Source organism: Melampsora larici-populina (assembly GCF_000204055.1).
Source record: "Melampsora larici-populina 98AG31 unplaced genomic scaffold MELLAscaffold_33, whole genome shotgun sequence".
Taxonomy (NCBI): domain Eukaryota; kingdom Fungi; phylum Basidiomycota; class Pucciniomycetes; order Pucciniales; family Melampsoraceae; genus Melampsora; species Melampsora laricis-populina.
The window spans coordinates 570,023-595,846 of record NW_006768797.1 but is presented as its reverse complement, the minus strand read 5'-3'; the positions used below and the strand labels follow the sequence as shown (position 1 = coordinate 595,846).

The following is a 25,824-nucleotide window of genomic DNA, read 5'->3' as shown; positions in this document are numbered from 1 at the left end:
TTTGTGTCCAAGCCTGAAAAATCGTTTTTAAGATTTAAACATATTCTAATTCAAAGGCTAGATTAGCGGTCTCAAGTTTTTACCGGGAAGCTTCGACTCCGAGAGTACTGTGCAGAATCCAGAGGATGAAGATGTCAAGTATGGCTTTAGGTATGTGTTTATGGGGGTGTTGAGACCAGATCCCGTGTTCGGCGCGAGAAACGAAAAGGTTTGCAAACCGCTTCACGTCTTTACATCTCATGATCGCCAGTCGGTTCAAGTTTTACTCCACAGTGTCATCGACTATTCCTGCCAACATCAACCTTAGGACTCATAATCTCATCCGTCCTACTTCTATCATCATCCGAATGGCTGAACCAGGCCCTTGTACCGAGCCAGCCTCTGATCGTCTTGTACAACAATTCGAAACACCGCTGGCAGGTCTCTTCGCCATCAACAAGCCGAGTGGGATGGTCTCTATGTCTCTTCTCAACTCCCTTCAGTCCCTGTTCTGTCGCTCGCCTCTCTTCAACGCCGATTATGAGGCTTATACCAACAAGTCTAAGAACAAGCGTGGTAAAGGCCGACGAAAACCCTTAGTCAAGATGGGCCAAGGAGGTACACTGGACCCGTTGGCCAGTGGTGTATTAGTAGTGGGATTGAGCTCAGCTACTAAAAAGCTGTCAGCTTTCTTAGATTGTACAAAGTCCTACCGAACCATAGGCTTGTTAGGCTGCGAGACTGATTCGTACGATCAAATGGGTAAAGTTGTCAAATTGGTCGGATGGGAAGGCGTCAAACCTACAGATATCGAAGCTCAGTGTAAAGCGATGCAAGGACCTGGATGGCAAATACCCCCAATGTTGGTGACCTGTTGCAATTTTTTATCTATATTTTTGTTAAATGGTTGTTCTCATCTTCTGGAGATTCAGAAGTTCTCAAACTTGGGTCATGGGAAATCGCTGAGTCCAGAGTAATTTGATACCTCAGTTACTCCGCGTTGAAGATGGATGGCAAGCCTTTGTATGAATACGCCCGCAACAACTTACCTCTTCCAAGGCCGATCGAAGCTAGACGATGTGAAATACCCGAGATCAAAATGGTGAATTGGCAAGAGGGCGGAAGCCATTCGTATAAGTGGCCAACTGAATTCATCACGAGCGAGGATCAAATGATGTTCGATAAACTACGTACCATGATCGCCGAGAAAGGAGTGACAAAGCCTGAACTTACTGAAGGCGTGGATCCAGTCGCAAGTTCTCCGTCGCTCCCCGCTAAGAGAGTCCACTCGCCTGATTTACTCGATGGGGAGTCGGGCTCATTGGGTATCAAGAAGTTCAAAGCAGACGAGATATCTGCACAGCCAGCCGTGGACTCATCCATCGACAATGCTCCTACAGATGCGCCGTCAGAAAGACCCAACAACAAGCCAGTGACGATGGTTGATAATGGCCTCTCTCCCGCATTCACATTGGAGATGACTGTCTCATCTGGAACCTATGTCAGGACCATCGTGCAGTGAGTTTCATCAGATCATAAGTTTTGAAATCTTGTATCAAGTGGGCCAGCATCGTCATATAACTCATTCTTATTCTCAACTCTTGTACCAAATCTACAAACTATGTATTAAAGCGACATCGGAAAAGCTGTGTCGAGTGCCGCCACTGTGGTCTCGCTGACTCGCACCCGTCAAGGAGAATTTGCACTGGAAGCTGATCAGGAACTACATCCGGGTACGAATGGCTTAGGTTGTATCGAATGGGAGGTATTCGAACGCGCCCTTCAGGCCGAGCGTGACGGTGCAATTGAGGCTAGAAGTAAGGAGGATGGCCTACTTGAGTGGGAACGTGAATTGTTGAAGAAGATCAAGAGATAAAAATGTCGGCCTGTCAAATTTACGCCTGAGTGTTGTCTGGTCTTCCAATAGAGAAAAGTGATTATGTATGTAAACACAGTGCCCATATCACCATTCTGTTCAAAAACCATTTGTGTCTTTGTTGTATGTCCATGCAACTTGCCATGCCACGCTTGCATATTTTAGATGCATGTTCACACGGCAGGAATCATTATGTTCAAAACCGGATTGAGCGAAGTTGCAGTGTCCCGGTCTGCAATAAGTCTCAATTTTTGGATTGAAACCTATCAAAGGCAAGGGGGACCTTGGATTTTAATAAGTTTCAATCCACATTTGAGACTTATTGTGAGATCTTTCACCACATTAAGTTTCACATATGATTGAGCCTAAGGGCAAGTTTGGTACAGCTTACAAAATTTTGTACCTTTTAAAAGGTACAAACTTTCCGACCCCGGAAAGTCGATTTTTGTTTTAAGTTGACTTTCATCAAAAAGTCAACTTAAAAGTACATAAAAGCTGAATTTCGTTTGGCAGCCAAAATCTGGTTGACCGTTCCAAATCTTTTCACTTTTTCTTCAACTTTCACTTCTCTTCATTTCATCTCTAGTTCCAGAACCACCGATTGCTTTAATTTTTACAAACCATTTTCTTCTCTAGAGATTCGATCAATTCCTGGATTGACATATAAATTGGAAAACTTTTCACAATAAATCATCAATGTTGTTTGTCTTGCAAATTCAAAGTTTAACTCCAATGTTTTAATGACATTGGATGAAGTATATTGTGTCCATATCATGACTTTTGGATGTTGTGTGTGAAGATGAGAGATGATGAATTGAGTATCAACAGTGATATTTGACCACAACGTTGAAGTGAATCAAAGATAGGAAGGGGGTATGGAAGATGCGAGATGTACGATTTTAAAAAAACAACTGAGTGAATCGAGGTTTCTTTTTACGACGACGTTGATGTGAGTTGAAGTGCGGACAGGGGGGTATGGAAGATGGGACTTGTAGATTTTTAAAAAAAAGAAAAGAGATCGAGACGTTGGGTCAAATAAGTAGCTTAATTGGAAAATAATGAGCTCTTTGGCTCTTTATTATAAGTAGCAAGATAAGCTACTTATGGGTCCCATAAGTAGCTTTGAAAAGTTTCAAAAAGTCAATGCCAAACGGACATTTTGAAATTCGACTTATGAAAGTCAAATTTTGACATAAGTAGCTTAAAATAAGCTATACCAAACGTGCCCTAATAGATGCCCATGGTGTCACCAATAAAGACAACTTGATTTCAGAACCAGCCATCATGTGATGTGTAACATTGAATTTGGAGGGTGAGAGCTACATAGAGCTAGTTGGGAGCCAAGCCAAGCTCTGCACCCAGAGCTCCAAGGTATTTGTGAGAGCATCTGCCAGATCCAGATGTTGGATGGGCCCTTGGAGCCTTTGGTAGCCAGATACTCTGGCCAATTTGGCAGTCAAATATTGAGGTAAAAATGCTCTTTGGAATAAAACCGCGTTAACATGTTCAAGCCAATCTGACATACTCTAACAAAACTTAACAACTGAATTGCCCTTGTCCTAGACATATAGTGCATATTTGACCTAATCATGACTGGATATCTGACAGATATTTCATATAATTGCAGGTGCGTATTGGTGTGTTCTTAGTGTATTCAAAAATGAAGCAAATACCCAATTAGGGCGGTGACCCAGCCCTGAAATTCCAGGGCTGGCTGCCGCCAAAAATCCAAAAACCACTCAGGGCCAACCTGGGCACACCTTGAACACTTTGCAGGTGCAAAAATGTGGTCAAAATGCAATGATTCCAACCTATATTGCCATAAAATTCATATGAAACTTTATTTCAAGGCTATATGAGCCTACTTGAACATCAAATAGAGCTATCGTGGGCCTATGTTGGAAGAAAAAGCTCAATTTTTTTGTTTATCAAGCAAAAAAACATTTGGCACCCAGGAAAGCAGGGCCTCTGGTGTGCCTCCAGGGCGTTTGTGACTAGGCTCCACTGTGACAGGTCACGTACTGTCAGCTTTGAAGATCCTGTTGGGCAGGGTCAGCTGGTCTGGGCTGGGTCTGGGTCACAGCCCTATAACAAATGATTGAAAAAAACAGGACAAGAGATGAGAGAAGTAAGCACTATCCTCACCATCACTCACAGTGAGATTAGAAACTTTTGAATGCCCCAAAACCCAGTGCCAATCTTTCACACATAAAAGAGTCCCAACATGATGACATGAGAGCACTGGGGACTCAAGATCCTTTTAGTTTTGATAAATTGACCCTCTCACAGACAACTAGTTGTCAGTATTGCCAGAAAAACCATCACCATGTTGGCAAATGCAGGATAAATGTTCACTCACCATTTCCCAAAGTCTAACACATCAGTGTAACAGGATTTGGCATTATTGCCAAGGTAATGAGCAATCTCCTTGGAAATTGAGTGCAGCTGTGGAGTGTCTCTGGTGCCAAATATTGCTTCTTCAAAATATTGGGAAGTTGACATCACCACAGTGTGTTTTCTGGTGATTTCCTGAGCGGGAATGGGTTCATCAATTTTGTGTTTGCTGGCCTCTTCTTCCAACACTAACCTGATGTCCGGGATGTAGAGGTCATAGTCAAAGAAGATCATGGCTTGGTCCTTTTAGTCAATACAAATGTTGATCAGTGAAAATTTAGAGCAGAAAGATTTGAAAGCCACTCACTTGACAGTGATATAACTTGTGACATGGATCCAGGATGGTGGCACAAATAGGACTGGCTTTGGCAAGCACCTTCTTGAAGTAAGTTTTGAGTTTGTCAACCATCTTTTTGGAAGCAGTGGCTAATTGATTGTGATTGTATTGTTGAAAAATCTATGCATTCAATCAAATTAGCAGAATGCAATCTGTGATTTTGAAAAATGAGACTCGCCAATTTTAATCATTTTAACACTACAATGTAGATTGTAACTACCCAATGCATTGTTGGGAACTTTGACTTGCAAATTATCTCACACAGTGACAAAATTGATGCTCACATACAGGTGAGCATTGTACACTTCCCTGAATGCTCCCAAAAGGATTGTTTTTCTTTCAGATTCCTTCAATTGACAATTTTGATAGTGCTCAGGTGATCAGGCTATTTTGCTCCAATTTTGCTGTACCCGGCTGGAGAATGCTCATTTCCATCTTGGATGAGAATTCTTTGAGCCCAGTCTCTCAAATGAGTACTCTGAATCAGTTCATGAGTCACTGAATACTCAGAACAACTCAGAAACTTGTCCAAAATCCTGGATCAGCAGGCTACAAGGAATGCCTCTGAGGATTGGCTGAGGGGCTGAGATGAAGTGAGCAGATGGGCCAGCCCTACCTCAGGCTTCTTTGCTAAGGAATGAAGCCTGAGGAAGTCCTAGGTCATCTGCTCAGTTCCTGTTGATTGTGTAGTCAGCTGACAAGCAGGAAGAAAAGAGGAATCAAAGGGAAAGAATTTGGAAGTAAAAATAAACATTGAAAAGAACAAGAAAATTTCATTGCTCACCTCAATGTGAGCATCTATTTTTGCCCCTGTGTCAGTTGATTGGCTGAGTGGTTCCAAGAAGTTGTTGCACATTTGTTTGACATAAACACGCTCAAGGGGTCTCAGAGCAAACTTCTGCAAGTCTTGGCCCTTGCAGAACTCATCACATTAATTTTGTAGATGCAGAAGTCTTTGGAACATGTGATAAGAAACATTTCATTGTGTTGGAGTGTCCACAATGAGTTTACTTATGGTGCCAGTGGATGTATTGGGTTGGGGTGTCTGAATATGGTTGACAGTTGGATCTTCAAACAGGTATTGCAGAGCAGAATATTTGGATTGAATTTGGGCAGCTCTTGAAGGATAGGGAGCATTTTGAGGGCTAGCTTGGGTACAGGACACCAGACCATGGCATTAGTGATAATTGTTTAATTTCATCATCATCATCATCATCATCAAGGAATTCACTTAATAACTTTAAGCCTTCTTTGGCGGCAAGCTTAATCACATGAGCTACACACCCCTGGACCTGTGATTGAAGTTGGCACCGTCTGACAATCTGATTGCTTGACCAATTGCACCACTTGTACTGAGCTTATCTGTGGTCATTGCCTGAACTTCTTGGTTATATTTTACCTTTCCAGAAATAAGATGGTGATGCTAGCAATGATGTGCACCTGAAAGATGAAATCCTGTGTCAGTGAAGTCAAAATGATTCAATTAAACAGGAAATATCTTACCTTTGATTTCTGAGATACCAAGGGCTTTCCCGTGAGATACATGAAAAGTTGCAAGGGCCAAAATAAATCTTCTTGATGTATTCCTTGTGGTGATAGTCAATCTTGCGCATATGTTTGTCAATTGCATGTTGCTTGACAAGTATCCCATCAATATGAGGATTGCAAAGTGTCAAAATCCTTTGAAAGAATGGCTTGTCAACAATTACAAAGGGGAGATCACAATCAGCTATGAAGTAACACAAAGTAGTCTTGAGGCTGGCCTCATCCAGTTTTGTAAGCCTAAATTAAAAAGGGGTGGAGATATATATGAATTTAGGTTGAATCATACTTACAAAATGTATACTTCAAGGAGCTTCTTCTACGTGTCAAGCTCTAAGAGTTTATTTTTTTATTCTTTGCAAGTAACTAAAAGGATAATGAATTACAATTGTTAGTTGTAATTGTCTCAGGTGCAGGATATTATGTGAAGTTGTGAGAAGCTCTTGAATATGTGGCTTTGCCGTTAAGATTGATTAAACCTGGGGTAATCAGGTTAGAAGTAAGTGGAATGGCAAACAGGCCTCTGCTTCAAAGAGCTTTACAAAAACAAACCTGTGCAGGAGCAACAGGGATTGCGAAATAAGACAGTCGAGTGCAAAAAGGTAAGCAAAGAGAAATAATCAAATAAGATTCTTTTCAATGATAGTTTTCATACCTGGGGTAATCAGGTTAGAAGTAAGTGGAACGGCAAACAGGCCTCTGCTTCAAAGAGCTGTACAAAAACAAACCTAACGCACGCACACAAGTGTTAGTGAGAAGGTAGAAGAACTGAAACAAGAGATAACAAACAAACCTGTGCAGGAGCAACAGAGATCGCGAAATAAGACAGTCAAGTGTGAAAAGGTAAGCAAAGAGAAATAATCAAATACTAAAAATGAAGCAGGTGTAACCATAGTTAGAATAATGTGTAGAGTCGTGAAATTATAAAATGAAACACTTACAGATTCTTTTCGATGAGGAAAAGAATCTGAGTGAAGACTAACAGCGGCTATAAATATTGAAAATAAGACAAACGGAAAAGCGGACACATTACAAATAAAAATTAGTGAGAACCTCAAGTCACATACGACTCATTCCCAAAAGAAACTTAATAACACCCATATTTGATCATTTCATAACCTCCATTCAACTACATGTCTAAATTTGTGATCAGACCCTGAACTCCTAATAACGCACTTATATCTATTCATCCCTATTCTGTAATCCTTTCTCTTGAACATTGTTCTGTAAACACATAAATCTAACACAGACTTGATTCTGAAGTCCTTGACATACTATATATCACAACATATTATACTCCTGCCTGTTAACCCACCAATGTGGTGTTTGTGTTGGCTGTCTTCTGAAGGGAGTGCAAATAGCAAACTGATCTTTAGGCCTCACTTTAGTGTTGGTTAATCTTTTTATGAATCAAAAAGGGTTTTCCTGGAGGAGACCTTTAGTCAGATGGGTGGTACCAAACAATCTGTAATGTCTTCTTGCAGTAGGAAAATTATGGTTCTGAAATTGATTGGATGAACCAAGAATTGATCAAGCTAGAAAAAAAGTGAGTAAGTTTAATAAACTAAGAGCATCACCACCAACAATTGTTAAAAGAGCCTCAATTGGGAGGCTTTCTCAGCCTGTCACTTGCTAGGTGTGGGAGAAAAGGGTACACCCTGTACTCCCACCACCCATGGCATGCATCCTGATTTCCTGCATTCCATTTTGGGTTAAATGCCGGATATCATGTGTCAAAGTGGTTTGCTGATTATGATCAGTGGACTTTGTCAAATCTGGGTTGGTCAAGGATGTATCCAAGATTCTGTTAAAATTGGTCTTGCCTTTTTTGCTTTGCTTCATGTAGCCAACAAAAATTGAAAAGTGCAAGATGCTGGTGTGAAAATGACAAATTACACCAGGGGCTCAGGTCCATAAGGTAAAATGTCAGATTCCTGATGTTTTCTCACCTCTAAATATCATGGGTGGATATGCTCTAAGACAAACTAAGAAAGAAAGAAGAATTTAATGTTGGTAACGCGTTATTAACGGAATGGAATGAGAGAGAATCGGAACTTTTTACATACGACATGTCACTGACGGGTCGGGTTCTTTATCGCCTATTTTACCACTCATCGATGATGATGTCATAGGCTCTTTACCGTTTGTCGATTCTATCCCATTGCGTTCACTCTCGTCGATTCTTATCGCCTCAAGAGCTATTCTACGCGTATTCTTTCGCGTCCCACCCACCCGGTTTCCCTTTTTTCTTCTCTTTCCTCTTTCTTTTTTCTTTCTTTATTTTTCTTTTTTCAAGCTGTTTATTTATGTTTTGCGGGTTTCTATTTAAAAATTATGTAGCGTCTGCTTTCTTCTTACGTATTCCTGTTGTAGTTCAGGTGTTATGATTTCCTTTTATATTGTGGTTTTGTTAAACATTTCTTTTATTTTTTCTTCTTATTGTTCAGATGGTTACGTTGGTTTATGTCAAAGCGTCAGTATTATTATTAGCCAGATTTAGCTTTTTTCACCATTTTTCTCTATGTTATCATTTTCTCTGTTATGTGTCCGCTAGCCACCCCGTAGGGTGTTGTTGTTATCATGGTCATGGCAAAAATTTACCCTAGGCATTTCAGCCTAGGATTTTTTATCCCAAACACTGCGCTTTTCTGACTAGCGCTGTTCCTTGAGTATCATCGTAAGTTTTTACTTGAGAAGAATTTGAAATTAAAAGAATGTTATGATCTCACATTCATATCACAGAGCGTGAAAGACTTGTAAGATGTCACAAGTTGACCAACTCATATTGTACACGTCACACTTGTAGAACTGCTTTTCCTCTTCATCCGACAATCAATCTAATAGGCGTGATTACCTGATCCTCAATCCCCGTCGACAGAACCCCCTCCTGAGCCTTAACATATTGTCGGATCTAAATCCTGACGGGCATCGAGGAAATCGGAAACTCGGAATTGAATCGATTTACATTAGTAATACTCAAGACCAAATCAGATTAGAAGTAACAAGAACTATATCGATTACCAAAGTATCGGTTTGATAAATTAAAGAAGAGAAGTTGAGAAGAACAGATTAGAACACAAGATAGATTGAAACCAGATATTTAAAGATCAGAATTGAATTGAAAGAAATTAAAGTTATAACTTAGAATACACCATACAGACCTGACGCAGCGAAGGTCATCGAATCTTGTCGATCACCACCAAACTTAATCAACACGTCTCCTTCGTACCGCACTCCAGACGACGACGATCAGGATCCCGAGTCCGAGTCTGAAGCAACCTTTGTCGATGTCAACGCCGGTCTACCTGTATCGGAACTCACTGCTGCCGAAATGGAGGAAATTCAAAGGCAAATCAACGAACTACAGGCCTCATTGGCCGGTGAACGAAACCTGCGTGAGCAAGCTGAAGCCCGCAGCCGTCAAGCTGAAGAACGTTTAGCCGCAATTGAGGCTAACCGCCAGGCTCCAACCCCTGCTACGATGGCCGCTGTCCCTGAGGCTCAGCCACCTTCGGTCCCATATCCTAAAGGGCCTAAGGTGTCAGCACCAGACAAATTTGATGGTACCCGTGGTAGTACAGCGGAGGTCTTTGCTAGTCAGGTCCAGCTGTATATGATGGCCCACCCCCAGTTATTTCCTAACGATTGCACTAAGGTTGTTTTTGCATTATCATATCTCACTGGCACCGCGAGTGCTTGGGCTCAGCCCTTAATGACTGAATTGCTGGACGAGTCCACTACTCACCTCGTCACCTTTGATCGGTTCGTCCGTAACTTCAAGGCTATGTATTTCGATACAGAAAAGAAATAAAAAGCCGAGAAAGCTCTACGATCCCTCTCACAGAAATCTACGGTAGCTGCTTGTACACATGAATTTAATTTGCACGCTACTAATACCGGTTGGGAGGTACCAACCCTGATCAGTCAATATGAACAGGGCTTGAAGCGCGAAATCCGTGTGGCGATGGTATTGGTACAAGACGAATTTACTACTGTTGAGCAAATCTCCAACCTAGCGATCAAATTGGATAATAAAATCCATGGAGTTGCCGACACTTCTACATCATCAGTCACATCTCGAGATCCAAATGCTATGGACATCTCTTCAGCTTATACTCGCTTGACCGACGAAGAACGTAACCGCCGTTTGCGCACCGGCTCTTGTTTCAAATGTAACGTTCAAGGGCATATCGCTAGTGATTGTCCAAAGAGGAGTGTTGATTGTAGAGGAAGAGGTAGAGGTGGTTATCAAGGAGGGTACCGTGCTAGAGTTGCTGAATTAGAAATCAAGTTGGCTGCATTGAGTGGTAAAGATAATGAAGTGAAAGATCAAGGCGAAGGCTCAAGTCGTAGTGAAGCGTCAAAAAATGGAGGCGCTCAAGCCTGAAGGTCGTGCCTAGCTTGAGCTAAGGGGTTGTCAATGAATCAATTAGTTTAGGAGCTAGTAAAATTGTAACTTGCAATAACAGTGATCCACGTCTGTTTTTATCAGCTTCCTTTTCTTTGACCCACACAACCCGCGCCACACCATACACCAAACTACCAGCCCGTCTCCTGATTGATTCAGGAGCTACTCACAATGTACTAGGAGTTGCATTCGCGCAACAAGCAGATCTGCTTCAGTACGCAGTGAGCACTTTGAGAGACATAACCGGATTTAATGGCTCCAAATCAACATCATCTCACGAAATTGACTTAATTATGGATTCTGACACTCAACACACTCACTTCATCGTCACAAGCCTCAAGAACACTTATGATGGAATTCTTGGAATCCCATGGATACGTGAAAATAGCCACCGGATCGACTGGGTGAATGGTAAAATCGCCCATGTTGATGTTTTTGCTGCCTCCACTATAGTGGAGTCGCCAGAACCGCCACCACCCTCTATGGACCCTTCGACGGAACTTGAGAGGGAAGCTAGGAATTTTGGCGAGGGGATGTGCACAATTGGAAGTGCGTTAACATCCCCGCAGAGTGAGTCCTTTTCCATTCCTTTCACATCATTGAATCTAGAAGAAGGTGGCAAGCTTGTTTCTCCTGGACATAAACAGCCCGATTCTCCAAATATCACCAAAACCGACAAGGACATCGCTACACATTTGACCTCGACGTGTATGGAATCAGAGGACTCTATCAAACCTGATCAAGTCAAAAGCATTGCGGCTGAGAAAGCCTTGTCGAGTCCGCACCATAACCCTGGAAGCCCATTGGAGGAGCCCACAGGGCACGTTAGGAACTACGACGAGGGGGCGTGTGCTTTTTTAAGTACACCAACGCCCCCGCAATGTGAGTTCGATCCCATTTCTTCCACTTCTGTACCCGAAGCAGCTGGCAAGCCTCTTCATCCTTTGATTAACAGCACCAAGATTGAATTCGACGCTGCCAATGCTTCATGGTCGACTTCGGCAAGGTTATCAGCCGATGCAAAGATGAAATTACCAACAAAGACACTCGAAGAAATGGTACCAACGGCCTATCATCGATACCTTCACATGTTCATGAAGTCCAAGGCTCAATGCTTACCACCTAGGCGAAAGTATGATTTTAGAGTTGACTTAATCGAAGGAGCCCAGCCTCAGGCTAGCCGGATCATTCCTTTATCCCCAGCTGAAAACACAGCGCTGGATGAGATGGTAAATGCAGGTCTAGCCAATGGGACTATCCGCCGTACCACGTCACCTTGGGCCGCTCCGGTCTTGTTTACCGGGAAGAAAGATGGTAACCTGCGGCCGTGTTTCGATTATCGCAAATTAAACGCCGTAACTGTAAAAAACCGCTACCCACTACCTCTAACAATGGATCTCATCGATAGTCTTCTCGACGCCGACGAGTTTACAAAACTAGATATGCGTAATGCGTATGGCAACTTACGAGTAGCTGAAGAATGTGAAGACATACTCAAGGAAAGTCAAGATTGAATTAAACAAAATACAGGAAATCAATTGCTTAGTGTGGGTAGGACAGTTGGTGAAATTGGTCAGACTTGCATTATGAAAAGGGTGGCTGTGTTGGAGTTGTAGAGTGTAAGAAGAGGGATTGTTTAGCTGGTTCTATCAGGGGGAATTATTTGCACATTGGTTGGTCTGTTAATCAATTTTGAGTTTTATTTGATTTTTATTTGTTAGTTTTCTTGAAAAGTGTTAAGAAGTGTTTTTGGTGTTATCCCTTTATTATAAGGGTATTAGTTTTTTGTCAATAGTTTTAAAAATAAGAGTCCTCATCTGTGTGAAATCTGTGTTTTGTGAAAGTGTTGTTGGTGAAAGGTCCAGTTACATGTAAAGAGTGTGCTATTGTCTCATCTTGAGTTAAATATCACACCACAAGAATGAAATAGTTCAAAACTCAATTGAGGGAAGTTGTGGTGTCTGAGTCTGCAACTTCCTTCAATCACAGATCTTAATCACAATATTTTCACATGAGGTTCACATGTTACCCTCAAGCTATGCCATACAAGAGCAACAGCTCACCTTGAATTGCTTTGATGCAACCATCCTGCCAGCTCTACCAGTGAGCCTGGAGCAAAAGATTTGAATGAGATGAATGATAGCTGATACTGTGACAGTGACTATTGGGTATGTATAGCTTTATACATACAGATAATAAACAGGGCATTGTGAGGGTAACCTGTGCACCAATTGCAAATGTATTGTAAACAAAATCTACAATTGAAGGAAGTTGCGGACTGAGACCTACTCAGACACCGCAACTTTCCTCAATTGGGTTTTGAACTAATTCATTCTTGTGGTGTCAGTTACTAATCTTTTGTAAAAGATTCTTGTAGTAGTTTTTTAATTTTATCTCAGATCACTCTAGAAGAAAATCAATCAACTCTAGCCCATCTTCAATCATCTCTCTTAGACCTATATTGTATTCTATTTTTTTTATTCTTATTTAAATTCTTAAGCTTGGGCCTTCTGAGAGATTGGATTGTGAAGCACTCTCAATTGTCTGGATAGTGTTGTTTTATTTTTCATAGCCCTTTCCCATTTACTTTAGTGTCTGGGGGCCCTTGGAGACCACTCAGAACAGTTTTTAGACTTGTCTGGTTTTTTTGGACCAGGTTGGTACAGATTTAATCCGTGGAAAGAGCAGGACAGAGCTATTACACATGTTGGGTGTGTGTAGCAGGAAGGTTTTCTTTTGAATTGCATCCCTCTGTTTCTGCACTTTGAGATTATTATAGATTGATGGCAGCTTAACTGCACCTGCTGTACTTCCATTCTCTCTGGCTCAGCCTATGCTACACTGCGTAGGAGTTCTACACCGTTGGTCTGGGTCTTGAATGGACCAGAACTAGCTGGATAGTGACCAGAGCTTGGCTTGAGGTGGGAGAATTCTTGCTGGGAATGTCTGATGATAGGCTTGACATTAACCTGTCACAAGGCTTGTGGTGATTCAGAGTCTCTAAAATTTTTGTTCTAATGGTAAGGTACAATGTCAGAAGTTAAGTACAGTCATTCCCTAAGACTAAATCTGGAATCCCCTCCAAAAGCACCAAAACTTGTAAAAGAGTTTCAGCCTTTTGGCAAGACAATACCAGATGTAGGCTAGAGCTTGAATTTGACTCACTTTCTAGGGTGTAGTCACAAGAATGGCTTGGAGAATCATTTTTGTTTGAATGATTGTCTTCTATTTATACCTTTTTGTTCCCCCTACAACCTGTCACTGTGGTATTTTATACATATCCCTCTTAGTCCCCTTTTGGGTCTAGATCCTTGCTTCATTTTTTTCTATTTCTCAATCAACCCATCAATTGTGCTATTGAATCAATCAAATTCTTGACTTGGGTATCAGACCTATCCAAAAGTAACCAATGTCAACCAAAATATTTGTACATTCTCTTTGCAAACAATGGTCATCTATGTCATGATGTAAAAGCAACCTGAACTGAATTTTTTGTGTAACAATATCACCCACATCACAATGTAAAATCAAGCTGCTTTTATCCCCTCTCTTTGTTTTGTAACGCTGTTTGTGGCAAACCCCAGTGCTTTACCATCTCCAATTGTTTGACTAATCCGTGTTGCTCTGATGTAGACAATGCTTTTCATCCATTTTTGCCATGCATCAATATACCGTGCAACAATCAATTGTGACACATTGTTTCCTTTTTTTCCCATTACTGCACTTTTGTTTCTTTATTGTTCAATTATTCTGTATCCCTCACATGTGGTTGATGCCATTCTCTCAATGACGGTAGCATTCAGAGCCGTTTGAAAATAGGTATTTGCGGAACCATAAATTGAGGCAAAAGGGTAATTGTACGCACAGAGTTCTTTCTGTTGTCAATATTGAATAATTTGTTCTGGAAATGGTATTTCATACTATGGGATGAAGGACACATTGATGAGGCTTGCAATCATGCCAACTACTGCTGAAAAAAACTATTGATGCAGTCATACTCAGTAAAAATTGAGGCTATTTTGGGTAGTTGTAGATTTTAAGGCCTATGGCGAGTGTGCCCGTGTCAGCTCTAGTTTCATTATATTTTGGACATCAAGAAAAAATGAAAAAAGTTCAAATTTCAGTGTTTAACTGGATTTAAACACAACAACCACTGCATTGTCTGGTTTTCAGGGATGAATTATTAAGTTTAATCCGCTTCAAGGTAGTAAAAAGCTTTGTTATTTTGTTTCAAAGTCCAACATATAGCAAAATAGTAGTAAATCAAGATATTTCTCAGCTTTCTTTTGATTTTAAAGCAAATTGATCCTCCTTTAACTTCAAAGGGTGGCTGTTGTTATGATCCTATTATGATCATATATGCTTGTATGCTACTACTGAGTTCACTCTATACTCGAGTCTCACAGAGTCAGAGATTTTACATCTCTACGTTGCAATCTCATTATAACTCAAGGACGCCCTTTTTAGCATAGACTCTTGATCTCATCTCTCAAGGTCCTAATATATTGCAACGTCTCATTTAGGATCAACTGTCTACAACAAGTTTAAGTAACCAAGAAAGAAGAAAAAGAATAAATCGAAAAGCAAAGAAGAAGAAGATTTAAAAGTTAATTAAAGTTCAAGATCTGTACTGAAGTCAAAGTTTAAAATAGTTTATCTCCGCTCTATAAGAAAGCCTGAATCTCAAGGATAATCACATTACGTCAAGTAGTTTAGAAACACCCGCAAGTAAAGTTACAATCATTCCACCACTGAACTAAAGTCACAACGCCAAATTTCATCGTACCTAGTTCTTCGACGTCTGAGTCGAGCAACCATTCAACGAAAATCAGCGAGGTCTTCCACGAACTCGAAGAGAACGTGATGGAACCACAAACAGACCCCACTTTAACTGAAGTCTTGCGACAATTGAATCATTTGTCAAGTCAATTTGCTGAAGTCAAGGCTAGCCTCGCCGACGAAACACAGAAACGTCAAGAAGCTGAAATTCGCCTGCAGCAGTATGAAACTAATAACATGCAAGCCTCACCGACTCCCGCTCAACCGAACCCCGCCTCCGTGCAACCAGTGTATGTGAATCAGACGGTGCAAGCTCAACGCCAACCGAAAATGTCAACCCCTGACAAGTTCGATGGAAGCAAAGGATCGAAAGCCAAAGTCTTCATGAACCAGATTGGGCTGTATATGCAACTGAATGATCATCTGTTCGCCAACGATCAGGCCAAAGTTGCATTCGCACTTTCGTACATGTCAGGAAAAGCTAGCATCTGGGGTCAAAGTCTAACGGACCAACTTCTAGACCCAGAGCTATCGGAATCGGTGTCATGGAGTAAATTTGTTGTGTCGTTTAAAGCTACGTTTTTTGATTCGGAAAGAGTGTCAAGAGCGGAAAAGGAGATACGAGAGTTGAAACAGAAAGGATCTGTTGCGGATTACTGGATCCGATTCTCAGAACTGTCGCTTGTAATCAAATGGCCTCAAAGTATATTAATGTCACATTTCGAGCAAGGTTTGAAACGAGAGATCGCCGTCTACATGATCAAAGATGAATTTAATGATGCTGAAGAGATGGCGAGACACGCAATCAAGTTAGATAACAAGTTAAACCGACGAGCTCATGAAACAACATATTCATCGACTGCATCAGTACCAAACCCGACTTCTGCGATCGACCCAGACGCAATGGATTGTTCTGCCTACAAATTGAACATATCCAATGAAGAGTACAAACGTAGGGGAAGTACGAGAGCTTGCTACAAGTGTGGAAAGACAGGTCATTACATAGCTGATTGTTTTGTTGGTAAACGTGGGAGGATGTGGAACTCAAGTTTTAAAAATGATTCAAGTGAAAGCAAACTAAAAGCGAGGATAGCTGAGCTCGAAGGACAATTAGGGAAGAGTAGTAGTGTTGTAGAGAGTGGTAGCAAGGCTGAATCTTCAAAAAATGGCGACGCTCGGGAGTGATTGTTGTGCCTCCCCCGAGCAAAGAACAAGTGGGTTTAGAATTAGGAGACATTAGTAACCTTGAAATGAAAGATACCAGAATCATTGCTAAATTGTCCCTTCACGACCCACAAACTGCCACAACCAAACAAGTGCGAGCCCTAGTTGATAGTGGTGCCACTCACGAAGCGGTGAGTAGAAGCCTTGTAAGAGAATTTAACCTTTTCACGACCCCACTGCAAGAATCAAGAAGTGTAGTGGGATTTAGCGGTGTAGAATCAAGAGTAAATGATGTAGGAGAGTACTACATTAATTACGGAAAGCACCTGACAACATTCATAGTCACCGAATTACACGACAAGTACGATATAATACTTGGTATGCCGTGGATCAAGAAAAATCATCAAATCATCAACTGGGAAGACAGCAAATTAGAAGACATCACTCACGCTATTGCAACTGTTGAAACAGTGTCGTCAGTTCCGAAAAAATCCTCGAATGTCTACCCTATGGAGCCTGAGAGGCAAGCTAGGAACTGTAACGAGGGGGTGGAGTTAACAAACTCATTAACACCCCCGCAATGTGAGTTTGCTAGATCCCCAAGTCCTCCTTTACCTGAAGCAGCTGGCAAGCTTTCTCCCCTTCTAGAATTCATAGATCACAAGGCACCAACGAACCCAGGCCAAATCCCAAAAGACGTTGATCACATTGCAGCATCTTCAGTTCCAAAAACAACCTCCATGGACCAAGGGATACCTAAGGGGTACGCTAGGAAACTTGAAGAGGGGGTAGAGTTTTTAAGCTCATCAATGCCCCCGCAATGTGAGTTTGATAATTCCCTTTCATCATGTATTAAAGAAGCAACTGGCAAGCGCTCCTCTCTTCTGAATTTAAAGTCACAGTCTCTTGGATTAAATGTACGAAGATCACTCCCGACTCCTAAACGGTTATACGCGAAGGAATTCGACGTAATCAAGGCTCCTCAACTGAGTATTGCAGCTGCGAAAACATCGTGGAATGTCTCTGCTAAACTAGCAGCTGAGAACGCGAAGAGCTTACCGGAGAAGACGGCAAAGGAGCTAGTACCGGAATGCTACCACGAGTACTTGGGAATGTTTGAAAAGAGCAACACAAATGTCTTACCACCACACCGTCAATATGATTTTAGAGTTGATCTCCTTCCAAACGTGGTTCCTCAGGCTGGAAGAGTTATACCTCTCTCACCGAAGGAAGATGAAGTACTTCATGAGATGTTAAACAAAGGACTGGCGAATGGGACAATCTGCAGAACCACATCACCTTGGGCGGCCCCGGTATTATTCACAGGAAAGAAAGATGGCAACTTGAGGCCCTGTTTTGATTACCGACGATTGAATGCTTTAACAGTCAAAAATAAGTACCCGTTGCCACTTACCATGGAGCTGATTGACAGTTTATTAGATGCAGATCAGTTCACCAGTTTAGACATGAGGAATGGATATAACAACTTACGGGTGCGAGAAGGCGACGAGGCTAAGCTGGCCTTTATCTGCAAAGCTGGACAATTTGAACCTTTAACAATGCCATTTGGTCCAACTGGCGCCCCGGGATTTTTCCAGTTCTTCATTCAGGATATCCTCAAAGCTCATATAGGCAGGGATGTGGCGGCGTATCAAGATGATATCTTGATTTACACGAAACCGGGAGAGGATCCTGAGGCGAAAGTCAAGGAAATTTTAAATATCTTAAAGGAGCAAAATGTATGGCTTAAACCTGAAAAATGCAAGTTTTCCAAAAAAGAAGTCTCTTACCTCGGTTTAATCATATCAAAGAATCAAATTAAGATGGATGCCACCAAGGTTGAAGCAGTAAAGAACTGGCCGGTACCGCGGAATGTCAATGAAGTACAAATCTTTCTCGGTTTTGCAAACTTCTATCGCAGGTTTATATCACATTTCTCTAAAATAGCAAAACCATTACATGAACTCTCACAAAAAGAAATCAAATTTGAATGGACTGAACCTAGACAGGAAGCTTTTGACAAACTCAAAATTGCATTTACCTCTGCTCCGGTACTGAAAATAGCCAACCCGTATCGACCATTCATACTGGAATGCGACTGCTCTGACTTTGCGCTAGGAGCAGTCCTCTCGCAGGTGTCAGAAGACAACGAAGAGCTTCATCCAGTGGCGTATTTATCGAGATCTCTCATTCAGGCAGAACGAAATTATGAGATTTTTGACAAAGAGCTATTAGCGGTCGTAAGTGCCTTCAAGGAGTGGCGACAGTATTTAGAAGGAAATCCTAACCGGTTGAACGTGATCGTGTACACGGACCACAAGAATTTACAATCCCTGATGACCACGAAAGAGTTAACACGACGCCAGGCAAGATGGGCAGAAGTACTTGGAAGCTTCGACTTCAAAATTAGGTTCCGCCCAGGAAAGCAATCTACAAAGCCGGACGCATTGTCACGACGACCCGACTTAGCGCCAAACAAAGACGAGAAACTGAATTTCGGGCAAATGCTGAAGCCACACAACTTGCCAACTGACGCATTCATTGATGAGTTTGACGCACTCGAGTCGTGGTTCATACAAGAGAATGAAACTGCTATCACTCACACGGGAAATGAGCTAATTGAAATCATGAATTTAGAGGAGAATGAGGAAGTTGAGTCATCAGTATGGAGCGACACCGAAATTATAGAAGAAGTAAAAAGAGTATCAGGAGAAGACCCAAGAGTGAATGAAATCATACAACTCTACAAAGACATGCCCAACTCGAAACACCTGAATGAGTATTCGATGACAAATGGCCTACTCTACTTTCGTGAAAGAATCGTGGTACCTAACAATACTAACGTAAAATTTCAAATTCTGAAATCAAGACACGATAGCCTGATTGTAGGTCATCCAGGAAGATCCCGAACTCTAGCCCTGGTCAAACGGACCTTCCAAGGAACTCGACACCTGGTAAAAGCCAGTAAACGGGCTAAGTCCTTCTGGTTCTGAACACCAAGGACAACAATACTACACACCTGGTAAAAGCCAGTAAACGGGCTAAGTCCTTCTGGTTCTGAACACCAAGGACAACAATACTACACACCTATTAAAGGTGAAAGGGACAAGATTCAATACGCCTAATTTTCCTCAGTGGACTGATATTATCATTAATCATAACTTAAACAACAGACCTGGTAAAAGCCAGTAAACGGGCTAAGTCCTTCTGGTTCTGAACACCAAGGACAACAATACTACACACCTATTAAAGGTGAAAGGGACAAGATTCAATCTATACAAAAGGAGGTAATAGAAATAAGAGCAATTGATGAATAAGGTTGATATGATTGAGTTGAATATAATGTTAGAGAAAAGAACTCACACGCCTAATTTTCCTCAGTGGACTGATGAGGAAAAAGAGGCGCGCGCGGAGTGGCGATCAGTATGAACTAAGTTGAGTGATACAATGATGATACAGCTAAATTTGTAATTAGGTTTGAGTTTTTGTATTGGTGGATTTGTATAGGTGATCATATTGTATCGGTGACTGTATGGTTTTAGTGAGGTATGTGTTTGTCGTGATTGAAATAAATGATATATCTTAACAAAACGGACCTTCCACTGGCCGTCAATGAAGGCATATGTCAATAAGTACGTTGATGGATGTCAATCTTTCCAACGAGTGAAATCAAGAACTACCAAACCGTTAGGAACCTTGCAACCGCTGCCAATCCCTCGAGGACCGTGGACAGATATTTGTTATGATTTAATAACGGACCTGCCAGAATCAGAGGGAAGTGACTCCATCTTAACTGTAGTAGATAGGCTGACAAAAATGGCACATTTCATCAGTTGCAAGAAATCTATGACGTCGGACGAGTTGGCAACATTAATGATCCGGAACGTGTGGAAACTCCATGGCACTCCCCAGACTGTCACGTCAGATAGGGGAAGTGTGTTCATTTCAACAATCACGAAACAGATCAATAAGAAACTAGGAATTAAGACACAAGCATCAACCGCGTATCACCCTCAGACTGACGGACAATCTGAAATAACGAACAAAGCTGTGGAGCAATACATTCGACATTTTGTGAATTATATGCAGGACAACTGGGTGGCGTTGCTTCCAACAGCCGAATTTTCTTATAATAACAACTTTCATGTCTCTATAGGAATGTCACCGTTTTGAGCTAACTACGGATTTGATGCAAACTTCGCAGGTACAGCGTCAGTTGAGCAGTGCTTACCCACTGTGGAAGAAAGGTTCGAGCAAATCAAAGAAGTCCAGGAGGAGTTGAAATGCGCAATGGAGGAAGCACAAGAAACAATGAAACTTCAGTTCGACAAAAAGGTGAATTCAACACCGAAGTGGAAAGTAAACGAAAAAGTATGGCTGAACAGTAAGCACATATCAACAACACGCCCAACAGCCAAATTTTCTCACCGATGGATAGGACCTTTCCCTATAGAAAGCCAAGTGTCTACTAACGCCTATAGATTGAAACTGCCTGAGTCAATGAAGAAGATTCATCCAGTGTTTCATGTTTGCCTATTGAGGAAAGCCAACAAAAGTCAAATTGAAAATCAACTACAATCACCACAACCACCGGTAATAATTCAAAATGAGGAAGAATACGAAGTGCAAGAAGTGTTAGACAAAAGGAGAAGAGGGAGGAAAGTGGAATATTTAATTAATTGGAAAGGTTACACACCGGAACATGATACATGGGAACCCAAATCAGGACTGAAGAATGCGCAAGAACTGATTGAGGAATTTAACAGCAAATACCCATCAAGAGAATTGAAACACAAGAGGACACGGAGAGTAAAGTGAGGACGAGGCTTTTTCCCTAAGGGGTTTTTTAATGCCAGTCCAGGGAAGATGTCAGACCCAGCAAGAGGGGGTTGGGACATAAAGGGGGAGTGGTGTTATGATCCTATTATGATCATATATGCTTGTATGCTACTACTGAGTTCACTCTATACTCGAGTCTCACAGAGTCAGAGATTTTACATCTCTACGTTGCAATCTCATTATAACTCAAGGACGCCCTTTTTAGCATAGACTCTTGATCTCATCTCTCAAGGTCCTAATAGCTGTTTTGGGGCTCAGATTCACAACTTGAACCACATGAGCCAATGCATTGTGAGTGGGTGACCCTACAAATGTGTACAAGATGCCAAACATCATGGCTGCATGTCAAACTCAACTAAGCAATTAGTGGGGTTCAAGTCAAAAAATTTGAGCTAAGATTATAGGCAACTCAAGCCACTTTTTAAGTCTGCTTGGTGCTTAAAAAACACAATGACAGCGTGTACAAGTGCTTATATATAAGTAAAGTTGGTCTAAAGTAAAAAAAGAACAGGCTCTGAAACCTTCTGAAACAAAGGTACAAGAGGCTCACAAAGTGCATTATCTCTGCTGTTATGGATTCAACAAGAGAGAAAAAGAAAAAAAATCAACCGTTGAGCACTAAAAAAAAGGCCATTGACACACAATCCAAAAGACGTTTTTTTCTTTGTGGAAAAAAAAGGTTGTATTGCTTAAAATTATAAGCATCAACTTATAATTTATAAGTCACCCGAGCAGCTCTAAAGCTGCTCGGATGGCTCATAAATAAAACTATAATTTGTGACTCCCAAACATTGCTTAAAATTCATTATAAGTCCAATTTGTTTTAACTTCAACCCCACTAATGTCAGGTGAAATATATTTGAATCCCTGAGGTTGATTGTGCTTCATTCAGAGCTTGCAAATGTTTCACCACAGACCTTACCATGAATGATCTACGGCAGTTCCAACAATGGTTGATTTATTTTTGCAAGAATTCTCTCCCATGCAAAATTCATACCGTCAGTTTTGTTGAGTTTTTCTTTTTGCACACTCAAACAACATGGAAGGATGATGATCCTCCCTTGTGACCCTTCATCTGGAGATCTTTTGCAATACACTTGCTAAATCCTTTATGATTGCCATTCACCTTCATGGCCAGTGGCAAGAACATCCTTTTCTCAACAGTTAGTAAGATTTGACATAGGCACTCTACGGCCAACATGCTCACCAGGTGCAGTTAAGTTGATGGTAGAGAAAACTGGCAAAAGCAGTCACATTTGTTCTATCTGCTTGCTGCTGAACTTTTTGCAAATTTACAATCAACCACTCTTGGAATGGCTGTATATGGAGACCTAGATATGAGTGACCAAATCTAGGTCTCAACTTCTCACTTCAGGCTCCTAGAGCTTCTTGCTTTCATCATGTTGTGAAGCTGTGTGAAGGTTGGAGCCAACAACGCTGCATTTGAATAGACCTCACTGACTGATATGGAATCTGTCTCACAAGTTTCCCCACAAGTTTCCGAGCAATCTGGGTGGAACAGGTTAAAACCTTACAGGGCAAGCCTTTGAAGCTATCCAATTACAGATGATGGATTGGACATTTATGGGGTGAGAAAAATCACACCCGGCACAAATCATGCCCAGCCTGTGTTATACCAAAATATCCTCAAGGTCTAGTGAGTGCAACCTGATGCAGGCTGTGACTCGAGTGAACGCACAAATTTGCACAAGATTGCCATATCTTCCATATTGCCAAGTCAGGGAATAGACCTAACTCCCGCTTTGGTCACAGATGTGAACGGCCAAGGCTACCTTCGTTGACTCCTCGCTGTATCAAGGAAATCGCGATGTTCTAGAGTTGGTACCGCACTTTGCAAAGATTTTACAGGAAGACTATGGTAGAAAATTAAGCTGATGGCCCGCCGGTTCACTTGGTCTTCAGGAGGCGTAATGTGTCGGGGGAGTATAGATAATTGTCTGAATCTACAGTGGTTTCCGACGAGATGAGGATAATCATATATATCATTGCGATGAGTGTCGATCCCTGGTTGTCTAGCTGATTAATTGAATGCCACTTACATGATTTGACCTTGAACTTGATAGTCTTGGGCTCTTGAACGTAATACGGCCAACCTGGTAGCATGGATTCAAGAAACAAGAGGAGGAACGGAGATAGAAAAAGGATATCATATCAGACTTGTCCCAAGTCTTCATTTGGGTTACTAGATTCATTAATGAAGACGACATTACCTTGCTTCTCGCAAAAAGCAACCGCTTCATTCGATGATCCGAAATCCAATTGAGTACCTTGCATGTAATCAGCTCTGCAGTTTTCCAAATTCAAAGTTCAAGAAGGATGAATTCGTCAGATCATTCCACTCCAAGTAAAGTCTTATGCCTGACTGTCCCATATCCACATCACAACTTATCAATCATGAATTCAAACTCAACGAAGATGCCCAACCCATCAATGGATTCTCCCAACGTCCAGCTCCTTGCATTGTATCCCAGTCAAGTCTCCAGGTATGTGAAGTAGCTTTGGCAGATTGCATCGTAGTCGGAGAAGGCCGATAGATACGAACTGGTCGGATAGAGAGCTCCTCTGCGTATCGAAACGGAAGTATCGAGTTTTAAGTTTCTTATCTACATTCTCGTATGATCTTCTATTTTGAATGCTCACCAGGCGCCCCACTGGTCATCCCAGCTGGAATGCTGAGACCCTCAGGCCGCGCTGCAGTAGGTTCAACCTCAGTGGTACGATCTACTGGTGTGAGTGTTTTGGAGCTGTCGGAATAACACATGCGACCGATGGTCTTTGAAGGACCAGACAGGCTCGCTGATGAAGCAAATCGAGGAGTGAAGCGCAGAACTGCTTGAAGTGCCATGACTAGCGATGATTGATTGATTGATTGAGGATGAATCGATGATGGTCAAGTTCTTGGCTGCCCTGTTACACCCGTCATACGGTTCAACCTTGGTGTCAAGATACATATCACGAGGCCTGTTCAGAGGGTGTAACAAGATCGTATGTCCCGCCTTGGAGCAGCGGGGCTGACCTAGGCCGCAGGAAGCTCGACGGGTCGACCAAGTGTTTTGAGCAGAGCTTGAAGCCCAACAAGTTGTTAAGTTAAAAAGAAAGGTGATTGAAGCTTGAGGTGAGACGACATTCAAATCTCACGTAGCCATGTGGTATCATTTCCTGCTACTAATTTCTACATAGACCAAAATCTTATTTTCTTTGTCTTCATCTATGACTTCTTTGAGTTTGTCTTCGTCTTGTTGCGTTGTTTCTCAGAGGTCGAACGACAAGTACATTGCTGGAAAGGCAAAGCTTAAGATGTAGTTTCATGAACGTGACTAATGGATTCAGACATAAGGTGCTGGATCTTCAAATCTGATTAATTCAGATCAACTAGAAATGAGGTGTATGAACAAGAATGCTTGACATTCAGGATCCTGGAATCCTATATGTCAGGAATTACTCAAAGAGGCTTTTGAGACACATCTGGAAACATGATTTTTCTCATGATTAGCTGGCTCAGATATTATTAGACTTCATGAAATAGTCCCATATCAGTCCGGAATTCAGCCCTATCTTTTCCTAGGAAGTGAAAACAGTGTCTATTTTGTAGATTCTGTTGCATTCAAGTGGAAAATGCCTTGATTATTTTTCTCAGCTCAGCCATTTAGCACGTGTCCTATTGATGTTGTCTTCCTTGCCGCGAGTTCAAGACTAATGACTGTGATGTTCATTGGTTGAGAAGGGTTCCAGCTCGATTTCTCTCCAACTTACTCATGGATTCGTATCATTGAGGGTTTCGAAATCCAATCATGTATTACATCTGATCTCACTCTTTGCGGACAATTCGTGGGGTTGATTTCTGATCACTCGAGGTCTTCACTAGTAGATCGGTATCAATTTGCTCGTTGGATCAGGAGAGAGGTAGGGATTGGCTCAGGGGATAAAGTGGGTCGAAGATTCCACATATCGCCGGTTTTATACTTACGCTATTGGGACAGGCGTACAACAAATTTATTGGTAACAGCAGATCTTGTGATGTAATCAAGCAAGCGACGAGGTCACGAAAAATAACTCGAATACCTCATAGATCGGAAAATGGAACATCCAGCGTTCAAGAGTCTTCAAGACTCATCTACTCACGGTCGAATATTGAGGACATTAGGGATTGGGCGAGTAGCGGATGCAATGTTTCAAAGTTATGTCAGTGAATCTGCAGAAGTTAAGCGTCTTGAACCGCTGCCTAGTAACATTTTACTGCGTCGAGGAAGAAGGCCGTCAGGGGGAGTATATAGGAAAGAGGGTACTTGTATCAAGGAAGTCGTGAATCGGTTATGCTGTGACTTGGTTCAAATTTCGATCGAAGGACATACAAATGTTGTACAGTCATTTAAGAAAAGCTTGCCCCAAATTGCCCGCAAAACTCAAGCGAATTGGCGGGGAATTTGGGGCAAGCTCTTCTTAAATGACTGTATCGTCACCTTTATAAGGAGTTCCTCAATCTTA

General features: G+C 41.7%; 2 protein-coding genes across 2 annotated transcripts; one reads left to right on the top strand and one right to left on the bottom strand.

The window, feature by feature from the left end:
• Nucleotides 1-347: 347 nt before the first annotated feature.
• Nucleotides 348-1,855, top strand: MELLADRAFT_37829 (uncharacterized protein; the record flags this gene model as incomplete). Its single annotated transcript, XM_007412894.1, has 3 exons — nt 348-841; nt 970-1,497; nt 1,612-1,855. The coding sequence occupies 3 exons, from the start codon at nt 348-350 to the stop codon at nt 1,853-1,855; spliced, it is 1,266 nt and encodes a 421-aa protein (XP_007412956.1).
• Nucleotides 1,856-23,226: 21,371 nt separating this feature from the next.
• Nucleotides 23,227-23,899, bottom strand: MELLADRAFT_37766 (uncharacterized protein; the record flags this gene model as incomplete). Its single annotated transcript, XM_007412827.1, has 4 exons — nt 23,227-23,282; nt 23,379-23,432; nt 23,550-23,623; nt 23,751-23,899. Coding segments are annotated over 4 exons (333 nt in total), but the record flags the coding sequence as incomplete, so codon positions are not given.
• Between the last annotated feature and the right edge of the window lie 1,925 nt (nt 23,900-25,824).